Here is a 16,325-nt window from a genome sequence, read left to right on the forward strand (position 1 = left end):
TTATTTTAGGCGAGGCAACCCTTAGTTGACCTCACAGATTGCAAGGAACTTGTCAGCTTACAGTCTCGTTTTTTATTTTTTATGCCTACAGCACCTGGTCTTCCTAGGTGGTCTCCCATCCAAGTACTAACCAGGCCCGACCCCGCTTAGCTTCTGAGATCAGACGGGATTGGGCTTCTTCAGGGTGGCATGGCCATAGACCATTCTGGAAGTTTTTAAGGACCTTTTTTTTGGCCAGGATTTGAAATTTCATTATGTGCCATGATCTGGGTCTTTTTCCCTTCATTATTGTACATGTCCTTGTCTGTCTCTTTACAGCTTGAGAGACTTCTTCAGTTAAAAAGAAAATGTTATTTTGAAATATAGTTTCTACACCTTTACTTTTTTTAGTTTTTACTTTATATAACACTTGTTGGACCTTTTGGAATGACCTAATGATTTTCTTAAATTTCTGATCTATGTTCTGTCCCTTCATTTTGCTTTAACTTTCTGTATTTGAGCCTTCAGTGTTTTTTTCTACTGGCATTTTAATATGATTTAGGAAAATATGAAAATTACATTTGATAATTTTGTTGTATTTAACAGAATCAGAAAGTTAGCACTGAATTTCAATTTTTCGCATTTCTTATTAAACTCAGATTTTCTTTTTTGTTTTCACAGAGATGTTATGAACATAAACAGTATAGAAATGGATTGAAATTCTGTAAACAAATCCTCTCTAATCCCAAATTTGCAGAGCATGGAGGTAAGTATAAATACAGTATACTTACTTGTAAGTAGATAAGGCTTTGCTTACTTTCCTGGTCTCAGGTATTTGGGTTCTGTCACTCTCAGCTTCCTTAACTATTTTCCAGAGAGAATGGACCTTCTTGTCCTTGACTCCTGTGAGATGTTTAATACTGTATTTTGAATTTAATGTCAAGAAAATGAGAACACTATTTTGAATATAAGTGCTGTAGGAACGGCAGAAGAACAACTAGTGGGACAAATATGCTTATTTAAGTTGAATAAGTAAATTTATTTAAGGTATTAGAAGAAAAATTTGCTTTAGAACGTTGGTTGAGCTGGAGAATTTTATTCCTTACAATAAGCTTATTCAGAATGTGCCCATTTGTCCTTTGCTGATGAACCAGCATCTTTTTATTTAGCATTGTATTTTAGTTTTTATGTCATGTTTAAGACATAATTTGTACATTGTAATGTTCTTGAAAGTGTTTTTACCTTTTAGCTTTTGCCTCTTTGAGGGTTGAAGGTGGGATAGTGGGCTGTTTGTAGGGTAAGGGGAGAGTATGTAGCTAAAATTGTGAAAGAGACAAAGGAAAAATAAGCTTTCACAGGTTTGATTTGTACAGTTAGGAAAAATGGCCATTTGATAATTAATTTGATAATGTTCTCTTAGTGTTGAAGAGGGAGAGAGTAACATTTCTCTCAGCCTTCTTACTCTTGAATACTTTCGCTATAATAAAATTGTTTGGAGATGGAAATTGGAATAAAAGTATCTAAATTAGTCTCTTTCATTTTCCTTATTAAAAATATTTTTGCTGGCCATCTTGATATTAGGTTGTTTTATATTCATTTCTAAAGTATGCATACTGGTAATTAACTTTTAGTAATGTAATGATAGAATTTCAGTACAGCATAGTACCAGATTTCATTGTTTATAAAATGTACTTTCTCTTCATATCTGAAATCAAGTTGCATATGAAGAAGTATCATAATTTAATTGAAGATATCTTTTAACAGTGCATAAGATGATGGATGGTTCGTCTTAAACTTAATGGCAACCCAGGGTTTCATTAATATAGGCACTTTAAGATGTTTGGTAGAACTTGGAAGAATCGATTTTACTTGTTTGACAATAAAGGGCTACTTTCTACAGTACCCTGATACTTTTTTTATTTGCCAAATATGTTTTGTTTGCTTCCTTTCCTTTAAGTTTATACATGATTTATAATAATTCATATATGGTTTTTTCCCTCTTTTTTGCTTGCATTTCTTTATCTGTATTTTTCTCTAAATGTTGATTTATAGAATAATATCTTTAATCTTTACCCTTTTTTCCTAATTAATTTTTCTAAAAATTAGGCAAATAAATTATAATGAATATTTTTTATTCCTTGATGCTTCATAAGATATACATTATAAATTAGAAATCTTTTTTTTCTTTTTCTGAAAACTTAATCAACACTCTTTTAATCTGTTACTTGTGAAGGACAGGTGTCTCATGTCTTCTTTTCTTGTGTATTTAATAGTAACCCACAGAATCATTTTAAAATAAATTTATGAAAATAAGAAATGTATGTAATTTATGTTCATTGAACAGTGAACTTAATTTTTATATAATTTAGGTTCAAAGCAGTACAGTCTGTTTCAAGATAAAGATTTTCATATGTTAAAGGAGTGATTATATAAAGTCATTCCATGGAATTCCTTTGAAGAACAGTAATAGAGCCATTGTATCTTGTTAGCCTATGAATTACCAGGTGTTCATGCAGTTTTGTACCTTGTATCTGAAAAAATCTGCAGAGGCCTAGAATATAGAAATGTGATTTGTTTAACATGGTTTGTCAACTTTCAAAATATTGTAATTTCTGTGCTAACCTGGAAAATTTCCCAATAATCTTTTAAGTTTTCAGTTCTTAGGGGAATGTAACATTTGTTTGTGAGATTATGGTAACCTTTTTTTGTGTTATTTTTAATGTTTAATTTCTTGTTTTTTTTTTTTTTGCCTTCTTACATTTTTAAAATAGAAACCCTGGCTATGAAAGGATTAACATTGAACTGTTTGGGAAAGAAGGAAGAAGCTTATGAATTGGTTCGTAGAGGTTTGAGAAATGACTTGAAGAGTCATGTCTGTATCCTTTTTGAGGTATATTTAAGGATTGGATCAGCGTGCCTTGAGCTAAGGCAGCAACTTGGGAGTCAGAAGTTTGGATTCCTCTTACATGTACCTTTAGAGATGATTCTTTCTTAAACCGAATAATAGCAACTACCTTTAATTCAGGGAACATTTTTATATACCTACCATATTCTAACATATCTATTTACAAATAAATGGGACTTGCCTTTAAAATATCTACGAAAGCTCTTTTCACGCTTCAAAAAAAATGCAGATGTCATCATGATCATAAATTTAGAGAAGGATATACTATACACTAAGGAATATTAGAGAGACAAGATAAGGTGCTGATTAAAGGCACGGGCTTTTGAGTGTGCTTCACTTAGGTTTGAATCTCAGCTCAGCTTCTTTCTGTGATCTTAGGGCTTATTTTCCTTGTGTGTAAAATGAGGGTATTCAGACCTACCATACATCATGGTGGTGCAAATATTTAATGATGTTTAACGTAGTCCCGATAATGCTAATTACTATACTAGATAAATTTTATTTTATTAAGGGAAGTGTGAGAAAAGAGTCAGAGCAAGTACAAATATCTGAGGGAAAATAGAGGGAACAGTAGTGGGTTGCTGTTTTTTAAATAGTTTTTAAACAATATTTCTTTGCCTATGTTGTGGGCTAACACAATTTTAAGTGCTGAAAAACTTAGGATATTTTCAAGTGTTTACCAGGCCCCTAGCATAGTACAGACCAAGAAAACAGGAATTTTGCTCTTGAGTTTAGTGAAGAAGGATACTTATTAGAAGCATATAGAGAACACTTCTGAAGATTATATATAATGTTACAGCTGGTTCAAAAATTATCACTGTTCTACTAAAGCAGAAGTAAATGAGTTGAGAGTGACCAGAAACTAAAAAGGTAAGCAAAGTAGTAATTAATAAGACTGTTGTAGATATCTTTTCATCATATTTAATGATTGCATAGTGTTCTATATGTATTTGCCATGATTTATGTAATTAAGTTCTTCTTGATGGACATAAGCTTCTTTAAACTTTTAGCAACGTTAAACTCTTTGAGGATAGATTTTTAGGAGGTGAAGATTAGAGGCGGTTAAAAGGTGTTAACAACGCTCAAGAGAGGTGATGGAGTCCTGAAATAATCAGATGTTGGTAATTGAGATAAGGAGGAATGGCAAGATAGGTAAGAGAGGCCAGATTACAAACGTTAATGTGTTTTAGGTGTTTTAAAACCATGTTCCAACCAAGGTTTGTTAAGCTTTACTTTATCATTCATATTATGAAAACAAAGATTGTTTTTAAATAAAATTTATAATATTAAATATGTATTTTTAGTTATGTATGCCATCCTAGACGTTCTATATTTTACTGATGCTGTTGAGAATCTGTGGTGTGTAAAAGTTGTTAGATTGAAAAGTTTGAACCTGATAGAGAAATATTGTAAATTTCTGGAAAAGGAAGTAGGTTTTTTTCTTTTGGTTATGTATATATTAGGTTACTTTGGCAGGAGAAAGTAAAAGCAGAGACTGAAGGTGGGAGAAGAGGTGACTTTTGTAGTAATCAAGGTCTAAAGTGAAAAGGACTTGTATTAGGGGAGTGGAATTGTTTACATATTTTTTTCCTTTATAGCATTTTTTACAACCAGTAATTTTGCTTACTTATCTTTCTCTTACTGGACTCTTAAGTTCTTTGCATGCAGGAGATTGCCCATTTTGGTCATCTGCCATCCTAATTATTAAGAAATTTTATTTGTTAAACGAATGAATGTTTTTATATGTAGTTAGTTGATTTTTAGGAACTTTGTGCTGAACTAAGGGTTCTGTCCTAAGGACCTTGTTAGCTGAAGAAAGGAAAGTATGCATGACTTAAAATAATTATATGTCATAGATACCCATTTCCTCTTTTTCCTTTTAAAAATAAGGATAAGTTTTAACTTTTATTGAGCTTATATTTTGTGCCAGCCAGTGAGCACTTACATATGTTACTTCCCTTTAGTCACCAAACTACTATACTTTACTGTATAGACTTTTTATTTGCATTTTATAATTGAGGACACATAACGAGAATAAATAAGTTTTCCAGGGTCACAGAGCTAACAAGGCAGCCTAGACCTATTTTCTTTGGCTCAAAAAACTGTACTGTTTTCCATTATATTAAACCACCTTCTATCTTTATATTCTCTCCTTTTTTTTTTTTTTCCCCTCCCCAAAGCTCGTAATTTTATAAGTAGGTGTAGTTCTGAGTTTCCTGGGAAACATTATTGGAATATTATTTCTTGACTTAACTAAATCCTTTAGGTTGTATCCTTAACTAAATCCTTTAGGTTGGCATGTTTATGGCCTTCTCCAGAGGTCAGACAAGAAATATGATGAAGCCATTAAGTGTTACAGAAATGCGCTAAAATGGGATAAGGACAATCTTCAAATCTTAAGGGACCTTTCTTTACTACAGATTCAAATGCGAGATCTTGAGGGTTACAGGGTAAGTAAAGTAGAGAATTTTTTTTATTCTAGGGGAAAATATTGTTAAAATATTTAAAACTTTTTTGAGTACTTCTGATAACAAAATTTTTTATTTAAAGAATTTAATTAAATTTATACCCTCCCCCCTCAGTAGTGATTGTATTTATGACTAGACTAATCAGATTTTTAAAGTAAATTGTTTTACTGTGAGGTGTAGAGTTAGATTACTGTATAGGATTGAAGTAATCAATTTAGTGAAAATTAACATGAGTATTCCTCAAATAGGCAATGACTTTGTCTGTATTAACATGCACTATAACCTTTAGTTCTCACATTTTTCTGGGAAGCACATTTTTTTTTTTTACCTTCATTGAAACTAATATTCTGTCTTTGTAGTTAAATTTTAGCCCTTAAATCATTCTATCAAAGCAGATCTACTTTGATCTGTTTAGATCTGATTTAATAGAATGTAGTACCTGCTGAGTTGTTTCCTACAGATCTTAATTCAGTAGTTGGGCCCTGTATTTTTAAACTTTTTTTCCCCTTTGTATTATCTTTTCCATACTGTCTCTTAGAGTAAGCAGAGTAATTTTTTAAAAAATTACAAGATTACTTTGGAGACCTCACTGTGCTTAACAACAAAAAAAAAAATTGGTTTTGCTTCTATAAAGCTACACTATATGGGTGTTTGAAACTTTAATATTATTCCTATCATTGTGTTGCAAATTGCACAGTGTTATGGGAAAATTAATATGATCTTTATAAGGAGCATTTGCTTTCACTGTAAACCTAAGGAAAGTGGTTTTTTCCCCTTAAAGGAAACAAGATATCAATTACTTCAGCTTCGACCTGCGCAGAGAGCATCATGGATTGGTTATGCCATTGCTTACCATTTATTAGAAGATTATGAAATGGCAGCAAAGATTTTAGAAGAATTTAGGAAAACACAGCAGGTAACAAACAGAAGCCAGAACTAGTAAACTAGGTCTGATTTTAAGTGTAACTGAAAGAACTGTTATAGATGTGCTAACTTTTTATTTTGAAATAGTTTCAAACTTACTGAAAAGCTGCAAGAATAATACAAAGAGCTTCGTACAGGAGTTCACTCATATTAACTAATTGTTAATATTTGACACATTTACTTTAAAATCTCTGTCTCTATTTAAATCCTTTTCTTGAAATTTGCGAGAGTAATTGCAGACACCATGCTCTTTTACTCCTAAATGCTTCAGTGTGGTATTTCCTAAGAATAACCATGGTTGTGAACTCTGTAGATTATCAAAAAACTTGAAAATTCAATGTTGAGAGACTATTATCTAATCCACAGTCCATATTCAAAATTTATTAATTGTCTCTGTCCTTTCTAGGATTTTTTTTCTTTCCATTTAAGGATTTAGTTTAGAATTATACCCTGCAGTTAGTTATCACTTGTCCTTGGTCTCTTTAATCTGGAGGTTTTGAAGACTTTCTTTGTATTTCATGACATTGATAGTTTTGAAGAGTACAGGACAGTGCTTTTGTAGAATGTCTATTAATTTGGATTTGTTTGATGGTTCCTCATTATTATACTTAGGTATTTTTGGCAAGAAACTACAGAAGTAATGTTGAGTCTTTCTCAGTTTATCACATTAAGAGGCACATGATGTCTGTCTGTTCTATTTGATTACTTGGTTAAGGTGGTGTCTGTTAAGTTTCTTCACTATAAACTTGTTATTTTTTCTCTTTGTATTTTATAAACAATTAGATACTTTATGAATAGTCTATTCCTTGTCAAACTTTCACTGCTAGTTTTAGCATTCATTGATTATAATTTTTGCCTGAATCAACTCTTCCAATGATAATTACAAAATGGTGACTCTCTCTTATTCCTTCTAGATTTATTATTTGACATTCTATTGTTAAAAAAGGGCTTTCCTTTTTCTCCTGGTTATTTGTTATATGTAAGGACTTACAGATTCTTATTTTATTCAATGAATTATAAGTTAATACTGTCATTATTTATCATTATTTACATAATTACACTCTACACAGGTGTAGGAATTTTAAAAAATGAGTTTTATAAACCAGACATTCTTAGACTTCTTGTATGATTTTGAGTGTGTAAACAATTTTCTAGCATTAAAACAAAATTCTTACTGTTAGTATTCCTTATATCCATATCCAGACATCCCCTGATAAAGTGGATTATGAATATAGTGAACTCCTTTTATATCAGAATCAAGTTCTTCGGGAAGCAGGTCTCTATAGAGAAGCCCTGGAACATCTTTGTACCTACGAAAAGCAGATTTGTGATAAACTTGCCGTGGAAGAAACCAAAGGTATTTTTTTAAAATGATGTCATTCGAATATTTAATTATGACAAAGAGCAAGGTTGAAAATATAGCTGCTGATTATCGTATATAATTCAACTTTCTGATGATAGAAAATGTTTTTTACTCATGTACTTTGAATTATCTGTAATGTGGGAAATACACATTTAAATAATGGATATTGTTATATGTAAAAATTGCAAACTAAAAATTATTGAAGCGACTCAATAAAATATTTTTTAAAGTATTTTTGATCTGAAAATATTATAAGATTTTATCAAAATATTATAAGGTTTGAGCAATTGTTTAATTTTATAAGACGATTAGATTTCTTAGAAACAGCTTATTAGCCAGAGTGTGTACACCAGATTTCTTTATTGTCAGTCATGTATATTGGTAAATCAGTCTTTACTAAACTATATGAGAAGTTCCTAGGGTTCTTTATAGTTTATCTGAATGTCTTTCTTGATAGAGTAAAAAACATGAATCGAAATCAGAGATTTTATATGTGTGGATTGCGATAGAAGGGTAAATCTTTAAAGATTGTCAGTTCTGCTGTTTATTGGAGGGCTGAGAAAAAGGAGTCTTATAGTTTTAAAAGTTGAACTGATTATAGAAAATGAAAGAAAAATAACAAGTAATTGAAAATACAAGTGCTTTCTAAGAATTCATACATTGCTTTGTCCTTGTTAGTCCAGGGAACTGAAGTTTGTTGGTTTCCAGTTCTTTTGGCTCCCCTTGACTACTAGAAAAGTGTGGTATCTGTATGCATAGTAGACATATCAGCCATTACTTGCCAAATAGACTTTGAGCAGAGGGTGATGCTACTGGCAAGAAAAAAAGTGGAAGTTCATGGCTCCTGAACCTCAGTTGTGAACTATAGATTCTGGATAGCCTGCTTTCATTTTAGTTGTCATCTTTTAGCACTTTATTATAAAGGGAGGAGACTTATGACTTAATGTAAAGATCACAAGATTGGAAAAAAATAGTTTGCCCTGAAACTAATATAATATTGAATGTCAACTGTAATTGAAAATTTCTTAAAAAGTGGAGGAAAAAAATTTTTTTTTTAAGTTAAGAAGATACGTTTAGAAAGTTTTCTTAATAAATCTGCTTAATATTACTCATGACATTAAAAAACAAAACAAAACAAAACACTGGTTTGGATTCCTTCATTGGCTGGCTACTAACTAGCTATATGACCAGGGGCAAGCCTTGGGCATCAGTTTCTTTATGGAAGTCCATGACAGTTTTTAAAATACTCTTATGTACATTATTTTATTTGCTCCTCTTGATAACTTTATTAGTGAGGAAAAATGACGGATCAAGTTAGATGAGGACTCAGAACTGACCAGTGGATTTTAGCAATTTGGAAGTCACTGGTAACTTTAACAGAAGCACTTTCTGAACTTTTGTCAGGAAAGTGATAAGAGCCCAAACAAATCAAGTAGATCTAAATGAGAGTGGAAGTAGAGGAATTGCAGGTAGAATGCATAAATGACTCATACAAGGGGTTTTGCATAGGACAAGAGATAACGGAGTGGTGGTGAATAAAATGCATTACAGGACCGGAAGAAGGTTTTTTACAGCATGCGCTTACGTTCACTTGAGGATGATCCAGCAGAGACAGAATATTTGATACAGTAAGAGGAGATGTGATCTAGTGGATAAGTTGAAGGATTAGCCTTAGATAACAATGAATTGTTCATCCACAGTAACAAGAGATGGTAGAGTATATGGGCAACTAGGTGTGTAGATGTAGTGGGTACTTTGGAATTTTCATTACTTCCATTTTTCTCAATGAAATAGGAAACAGAGGCATTAGTTCATTCTATAAAATATGTATTGAATACCAACAGTGAGTCAGGTATTGCGGACAGTGTATACAAAGAGAATAGAGAGAAACTGAGAGTGGAATCATCAGTCTTTGGAAATTTCAGTAATAAAGGCATTGTTCGTGGTGGATGGTCAGGATAATTTAGGAACTTCCTGGAGTGGGTGAGTGGGCATATAGTTGGACAGAAAGTTTCATTCTTATTCTCTCAGTTTCTTCTGCAAAGAAAAGGTGAGAGGAGATTAAAGGGAGTAAATAAGAATGGATGAAGTGTAGGGGAGAAAAGTTGCAGGGTCATTTTTAGTGAAATAGGTTTTGGTTAATATAGAGCAGGCTGTCAACCTCAGCACTGTTGAGATTTTGGGATCGAAATATTGGGGATGGAAGTCTCCTGTGTGTTGTAAAATGTTGAGCAGCATCCCTAGCTTCTACCCATATACCAGTAGTACCCACCCCCCTTTACTGTGACAATTTAAACTTCTACAGAAATTGCCAAATGTCCCCTGGGTGGTGGAAGTGCCCCTGGTTGAGAACCACTGGTATAGACATAAAGAATATGGGCTCTTTCAGCTAAAATGCTTGGATTCAAATCCTGACTTCAATAACTAGTTGAAAGACCCTCAGCAAGTTTACTTAAGTTCTCTCTGTTTTAAATGGTGCAAATAATAATAACCTATCATAGAGTTTTGAGAATTGAATTAGTTAATGCCATGTGAAACATTTAAAAGTCACTCGCACACAGTGAGCACTCAGTAAGTGTTCATTTTTATTATCTGATGAGAGCAAAAGGTGCAAGGATGAAGTTATGGCTGGAAAATACCTTTGGTCAATAGAAGCCCATTAAGGTTAAGGATTCGGAGCAGCATTTGAGGCTTATGTAAGTTTGGAGTTCATACATTTCTAGTGATATTAGCACCTCTGTTCATTTATCTGGCGACTTTGCTTCCTTTTGTGTGAAGGTGTGGAGCAAACACCTGGGATGATCCAGGCCTTAAAATTAATAAGATAAATAAGGGAGACTAGGTTTTGAGATTGATTTTGATACTTGGGGCTGCTAATGTCATTCAGGGATGAAATTGGTCATGTAGCCCAGAGAAGACAAACAATGAGTCTACGAGTTGCTGAAATGGCCTGGGGGGAAAAAAGGGAATGCTTTTTCTTTAAGGTAGGATTAGTGAGACAAAAAGAAGACAGGACAGTTAAGGTTAAAGCAAGATGCCTATGTGGTAGTTGGAAGCATTAGAAAAAGGTCTTGAATATGGCCATGATTATTGGCTGCTACAGCAGAATAGTTTTATAGTTGATTAAGGGATGATAAGGTTAGGTTATTGGATTGAGTTATTGATTTAGATGTTGAAACTGTCCATGTTATGTCAGGAATAGTAAACGATGGCTTGGTGATTGTGTTCAATGAATTTGAGAAGTAATCTAGAGTTAGACAAATACCTGAGTTAGCTGAGGATGCAAAGAGAATGGCATTTCTAAATATGAACTTTAAAAAAAGAGAGACAATAAAATTCCATGGTAAATAATTTTGAAGGGAATTGGAAAACCAGGAGGATACCAGATCCATCCACTTCACAATGTCAAAGAGATTTTAAGAGAAAATTTGAGGAAAAGATAAAGTTATAACCAGAAGATATTTAGCTAATTTAACTTGTTTTTTTGTCAGGAGAACTTCTGTTGCAATTATGTCGTTTGGAAGATGCAGCTGATGTTTATAGAGGATTACAAGAGAGAAATCCAGAAAACTGGGCCTATTATAAAGGCTTGGAAAAGGCACTCAAGCCAGGTAGTATTGTTTAAAACTTAAACTTTCTAAGTTTTAATTGCTTTTCTTGTTAGTATATATTTTATTAACTCATTGAAAAACATAACTAGAAAAATGGTGGTTAAGAATTGGTTCAGAATCTGAATATAAAAATACATTTGCAAACTTACATTTCATATGGATGAGAAAAAAATTTTAGAAGGAATTTTAGAAATTCACAAATGTAGCAGCATCAAAACCATGAAAGGGAAATTTCCACTGTCAGAAAAGGAGATGTCTTTCTAAAGGAGAGAAGCAAGTGTAACCTCTGTAGTAGCCTGCGACTGCAGTGGCGTGGCCTGCCAGGGGCACATGGATGTAGCCAGACTGAAAGAGCAGCACTTCATCATGTGGCAAGAGGGATGAAATTTCCATCACTCAAATAAATGGGTCTAAAGACTCTCTCTTTCTCTCCTCTCCCTTTCCCCAGCACCCTCTCCCATGAATAGGACCCACTTATGAGGACAGGCCCAGAACATATCATCTACAAATAGGCTTAGCTGAGATGATCTGATTTGAAACTGTTGTTTCCCTCAAGACTGGTAGTGAGCCATTCCTGATAAATCGATCTATGCAGAAAAAGCCTCGTAACAAAGAATGTCATACTACCTTAGGAACACCAGCGCAGGAATAGTAATCATCCCGGCAGCAAAAGGGAGTGTAGAGATAATGGAGGAATCTAAGATGAGAACGTGGAATTGTAACCCTGAAATACGAATAGTTATGAGACAGTACCAATCAGGAATCTGGGAAATGAAAAGCCTACTTATTGACACAAAAATCTTAGTAGACTGAATAGAAAAGAGGCCACGGTTGAGGAAAAATTAGTGAAGATTAGTGAAGTGGAAGATTGAACTGGGGAAAGAGCACAATTGAGAGTAAAAGAGAAAATATAAAAAATATGAAGAGTAGAAGATGGGATAAATCCAGGATTTAGAGGAGTTAGGAAAGGAGGGGCTAAAGAGAATAGTGGAGAAGCCATATATGGAAATATTATAAAGAACTAAAGTAAAGAATGTCCTTGGATATTGAAAGGCTACCTAAAACAGTATGATGAAGAAAAATATGTATTTTATATGAGTATAGGTATTTAAAATATAAAAACATTAGAAATATTCTAAAATGATTATTGATATATAAGTTGTTAGATAATTTTTTCTTCACATTTTCTGTTTCATATGATAACTTTTATATACTTTGGCAGATTTGTAATTTACTAGAAAAATATCCAAGTTATAATTACATATAAAAATAATTTTTTTGTTGTTGTCCACAGCTAATATGTTCGAACGACTAAAAATTTATGAGGAGGCCTGGACTAAATACCCCAGGGGACTGGTCCCAAGAAGACTGCCATTAAACTTCTTATCTGGTAAGTGAGAATAATTACAAAAGAATGACAATGATGCTATGATTTACAGTTTCTTTCCTTGGGTTTAAATATGTGAGTGCATATTGGGATTATGCATTGTTAGAGTTGTCTGGGTAAATGTAAGTCAACAGGATTGTTTTTCTTCTAAGGTGAGAAGTTTAAAGAATGTTTGGATAAGTTTCTAAGGATGAACTTCAGCAAGGGTTGTCCACCAGTCTTCAATACTTTGAGGTCATTATACAAAGATAAAGAAAAGGTAAAGCAAAGCACAATTTTTTTTACAATAATTTCTTTCCTTGGTAGTTGGAATAGTTGATTCTTGCTTATCTGTGCACATTTTGTGTATCTCCTATCAGTCTTCCTAGCTTGCAGTGTAAATTCTTTCGTGTCTCTTTTTCATCCTTTTCCTTCTTTAGCTAAATAACTTACTGCTTTTTAAAAACATTTTCGTTTGTGCTGTATAATTTAATCAACGTAGGTATGAACAGTTGATAAGGTAATGATTTCTTCAGTATTTTCTCGAATCCTTGCCCATGGTGAAACTCAGAAGTGATTTTTTTTTAAAACTAAGTTTTAGCTTAGTAATCTTTCCCCTTTTTTATTTGGTAGAAAAAAATTCTGTCAGAAGAGTTTGTTTGCTGTCCCAGTAAGTCAACTTACTCTTTCAGCTACATGTTATAGTATTCAAAATGCTTGTAAAGAGGGTGTTTTAATCTTAATTTAGATTATTTTGCTGGCAGGTAGAGTGGCATCAAGACATGTTGGTTAGATAAAAAAAAAAAAAAAATCAGTTGCAGTGAAGAATGAGAAAGATGGGACAAACTACACATGCTAAATAAACACTTTAAACTAAAGCATAAAAGGTATACTGTTTGCCAGTCTTGTTCAGCGGCCCAAGGCATGGGCTTTATTGATGACTGTTCCACTTTTTTTCTTTGCATAAATTACATTTATAAAATGTGGTCTGTTATTTCCAGTTTGGATAGAGTGAGAACTTGATGCTTATGAAGCTGTCTTGATTTTAGAATGCTGTAACTCATTTAAATTGGTTAAAAATATCTAATTTATTTTTGAGTCCATGATATTCAACTTATAGAAACAGTTCTTTCTTTTTGTTCTAATTAAGGTCATCTTAAGTGTACATAATATTGAGTTATATTCTGCAATGATTATAATAAATGCAACTGATTCAAACAGGTTTGAGAAAACAAAACTCTTAGTAAGCATGTAGCTCATCTTGTGGGAGCAGAAGAACGTGGGCGCACCAGAATAACCTAGCTGTGACCATTCAGTCCTCACAAGTCTGAGGTAATGGAGAGAGCTGGTGTTAATCTGTTGAGTCAGTTAAGTTGAGTGCTTCTATAGTAATATAAATCCATTATAGGTAGATTAAGCAAGAAAGGGAATTAATAAATTAAAAGTATTCACAGATCTCTTAGGAAGCCAGGCACAAGTGTACAGTCATGATTCAGGAGAAACCAGAACCTGGACAGCTACTTGTTCTCCTGGATCTTAGAAAGCCACCCATTGTTCCATGTGTCAGTTTTACTAATGCTTTCTCTGGGATTATGAAATTGAGAGTTGGTGCTTATGGAATTTCTCTTTTCACATAGTATTTAATTCTTGATTTCTGAAGAGCAGATGCTTTCTGTGGGTGTTATATATGTGGATTGAGATAAAAACGAACCAAGATAAAAATCATCCACAGCATTCTCCTTTTGTCCAACCTTTTCCTGATTTCTAGTTCAGCTTGATGCTTTATTTTTTAGCAGGGAAAGGAGTCGTCAATAAGTTTTTAGAAAGTTAAGTCTTAATACATACCTTCAAAAATATATGGTATACTTGCTTTAAAATTTTTATGCATAGGTTAAGAGATTTATAAAAGTGTATGTGTGAATGTTTAGCTCTTTAGTAGTAAATTACACATTTTGCAGAAGAATAGTAATTGTGTATATATTTTTTTTTATTAAAGTGTGCTTGTGTGTTTGTACTCTAGGTGGCAATCATAGAAGAATTAGTAGTAGGTTATGAAACCTCTCTAAAAAGCTGCCGGTTATTTAATCCCAATGGTAAGTGATCAAGTTTTGTTTTGAAAACATCTTGAAATTTTTAATATACTATGAAATTCTTAGAAGGTCAGTATTGTTTATTATTTAGGCAATAAGTTTAGTATATTTAAACGTTTTTTTCTTTTAGGATGGAGATGTATTAATTTGCACATAGTGTGAAAATATTTGTTAAGAGAATCACATTAGCTTATTAAAAAACATTTTATGTAAAATTTAAAACATCTGCAGCACTGTATGTAATAACATGATGATCATCCATTTACCCACTACCTAGCTTCAATAATTTTTAACTTATGGTCAATCTTATTTCATCTATATTCTTACATCCTTCCACTGCCATGTTATTGTGAAGCAAATCCCAAATATCACATCATTTCATCCATGAATATTTTAACATTCCAAAGATCATAACCATAATATCATTACCACACCCGAACATTAATACTTAATATCAAAGAAAAAAATCCATGCTTACATTTCCAGGTATCTTAGAAATGTCATTTTTTCTCTTTGTTTTTGAAATTTGCTTGAATGAAGATCCAGATGAAATCTGTACTTTGAATTTGGTTGATATGTCTCTTAACTCTCTTTTAATCTAGAGGTTTTCCCTCCATCTTCTCTTCCTGAAACTTGTTTGTTGAAGAATTTAGTTTTTTTGTGTTGTTTTCCTAGTCTAGATTTAGCTGAATATACCCCTATGGTGTTGCTTAACACATTATTCCTCTATCCTCTGAATTTGTTATGAATTGGTAGTTGGATATACTGCTGTGCTGTCTAGTATGATAACCATCAGCCACATGTGGCTATTAAAATTTTTTTTAATGAAGTCAAATTGAAAATTGAATTCCTCAGTTGGCGATAACTACATTTCAAATGCTGCTCAATAGCTATGTGAAGCTACTGCCTAGTAGCGTATTAGATAGCGCAGCTACAGAACGTTTCTGTCTCTGCAGACTTCTAAGGGACAGATCCTACCAGAGGCTTGATGAGGTTATAAAAAATTTTTTTGGTCGTTAGCTTTTTGTTTTGTTTTAAGTGTAAGAGCGAGACTATTTCACGGGTGATGGTGTGTTCTTACATCAGGGGGCATGTGTTTTACATGTTAGCAACTGTTAGGAATTACAAACTGGTGATATTCCATCATTCATTTTTTATTACCTTAAAAAGGAAATTTTTCTTCATCTATTTCTGCTTATCCAGTATTTCAGTGTGTATAGGAAAAGCAAGGGAAATGCTGCTTTTTCAACCCCACCTCTTCTACCTTTTTTTGTTGTTGTTCTTTACCAGTTTTCAAAATAATGAATTGGTCTAGTAACATCCTTCAAAGATGGGTAATGCACATTTTAAAGGTATTATTATGAATTTATAGATTTAAACATTTGGTGTTTTAAATCATTGCAGTTGTAAGTGGTTCCAGCCTTCGGATGCCATGGTGGTAGTTGACAGCCTCTTTGAGTTCAGTATGACAGGATTATTCCGGTTCATCTCATACACTGCCCATAGTGGAGCTGGAATCAGTTGTTTTTTCCCATGGAGCCCTGGTTCCTACAGTGGGAAAGCCCCATTGGGGCCTGGGGTGCTCACTGCTGATGGATTGATCATTGTTTCTAGGTCTC

At 33.0% G+C, this 16,325-nt stretch overlaps 1 protein-coding gene and 1 pseudogene across 2 annotated transcripts in view; one reads left to right on the top strand and one right to left on the bottom strand.

Moving 5' to 3' along the window:
- Window positions 1-16,325, top strand: part of NAA15 (N(alpha)-acetyltransferase 15, NatA auxiliary subunit) — a 59,475-nt gene that overhangs the window by 20,790 nt on the left and 22,360 nt on the right. For both annotated transcript variants that reach the window (XM_011374294.2, XM_011374295.2), the window contains exons 2-10: window positions 661-745; window positions 2,751-2,855; window positions 5,177-5,334; window positions 6,134-6,268; window positions 7,480-7,633; window positions 11,131-11,250; window positions 12,545-12,640; window positions 12,790-12,896; window positions 14,637-14,709. In XM_011374294.2, coding sequence (XP_011372596.1) covers window positions 661-745; window positions 2,751-2,855; window positions 5,177-5,334; window positions 6,134-6,268; window positions 7,480-7,633; window positions 11,131-11,250; window positions 12,545-12,640; window positions 12,790-12,896; window positions 14,637-14,709 — 1,033 coding nt within the window. The remainder of the gene's footprint in view (window positions 1-660; window positions 746-2,750; window positions 2,856-5,176; window positions 5,335-6,133; window positions 6,269-7,479; window positions 7,634-11,130; window positions 11,251-12,544; window positions 12,641-12,789; window positions 12,897-14,636; window positions 14,710-16,325) is intronic.
- On the bottom strand, window positions 83-201 carry LOC111729040 (annotated as a pseudogene).

This window comes from Pteropus vampyrus, unplaced genomic scaffold (genome assembly GCF_000151845.1).
Source record: "Pteropus vampyrus isolate Shadow unplaced genomic scaffold, Pvam_2.0 Scaffold243, whole genome shotgun sequence".
NCBI lineage: Eukaryota > Metazoa > Chordata > Mammalia > Chiroptera > Pteropodidae > Pteropus > Pteropus vampyrus.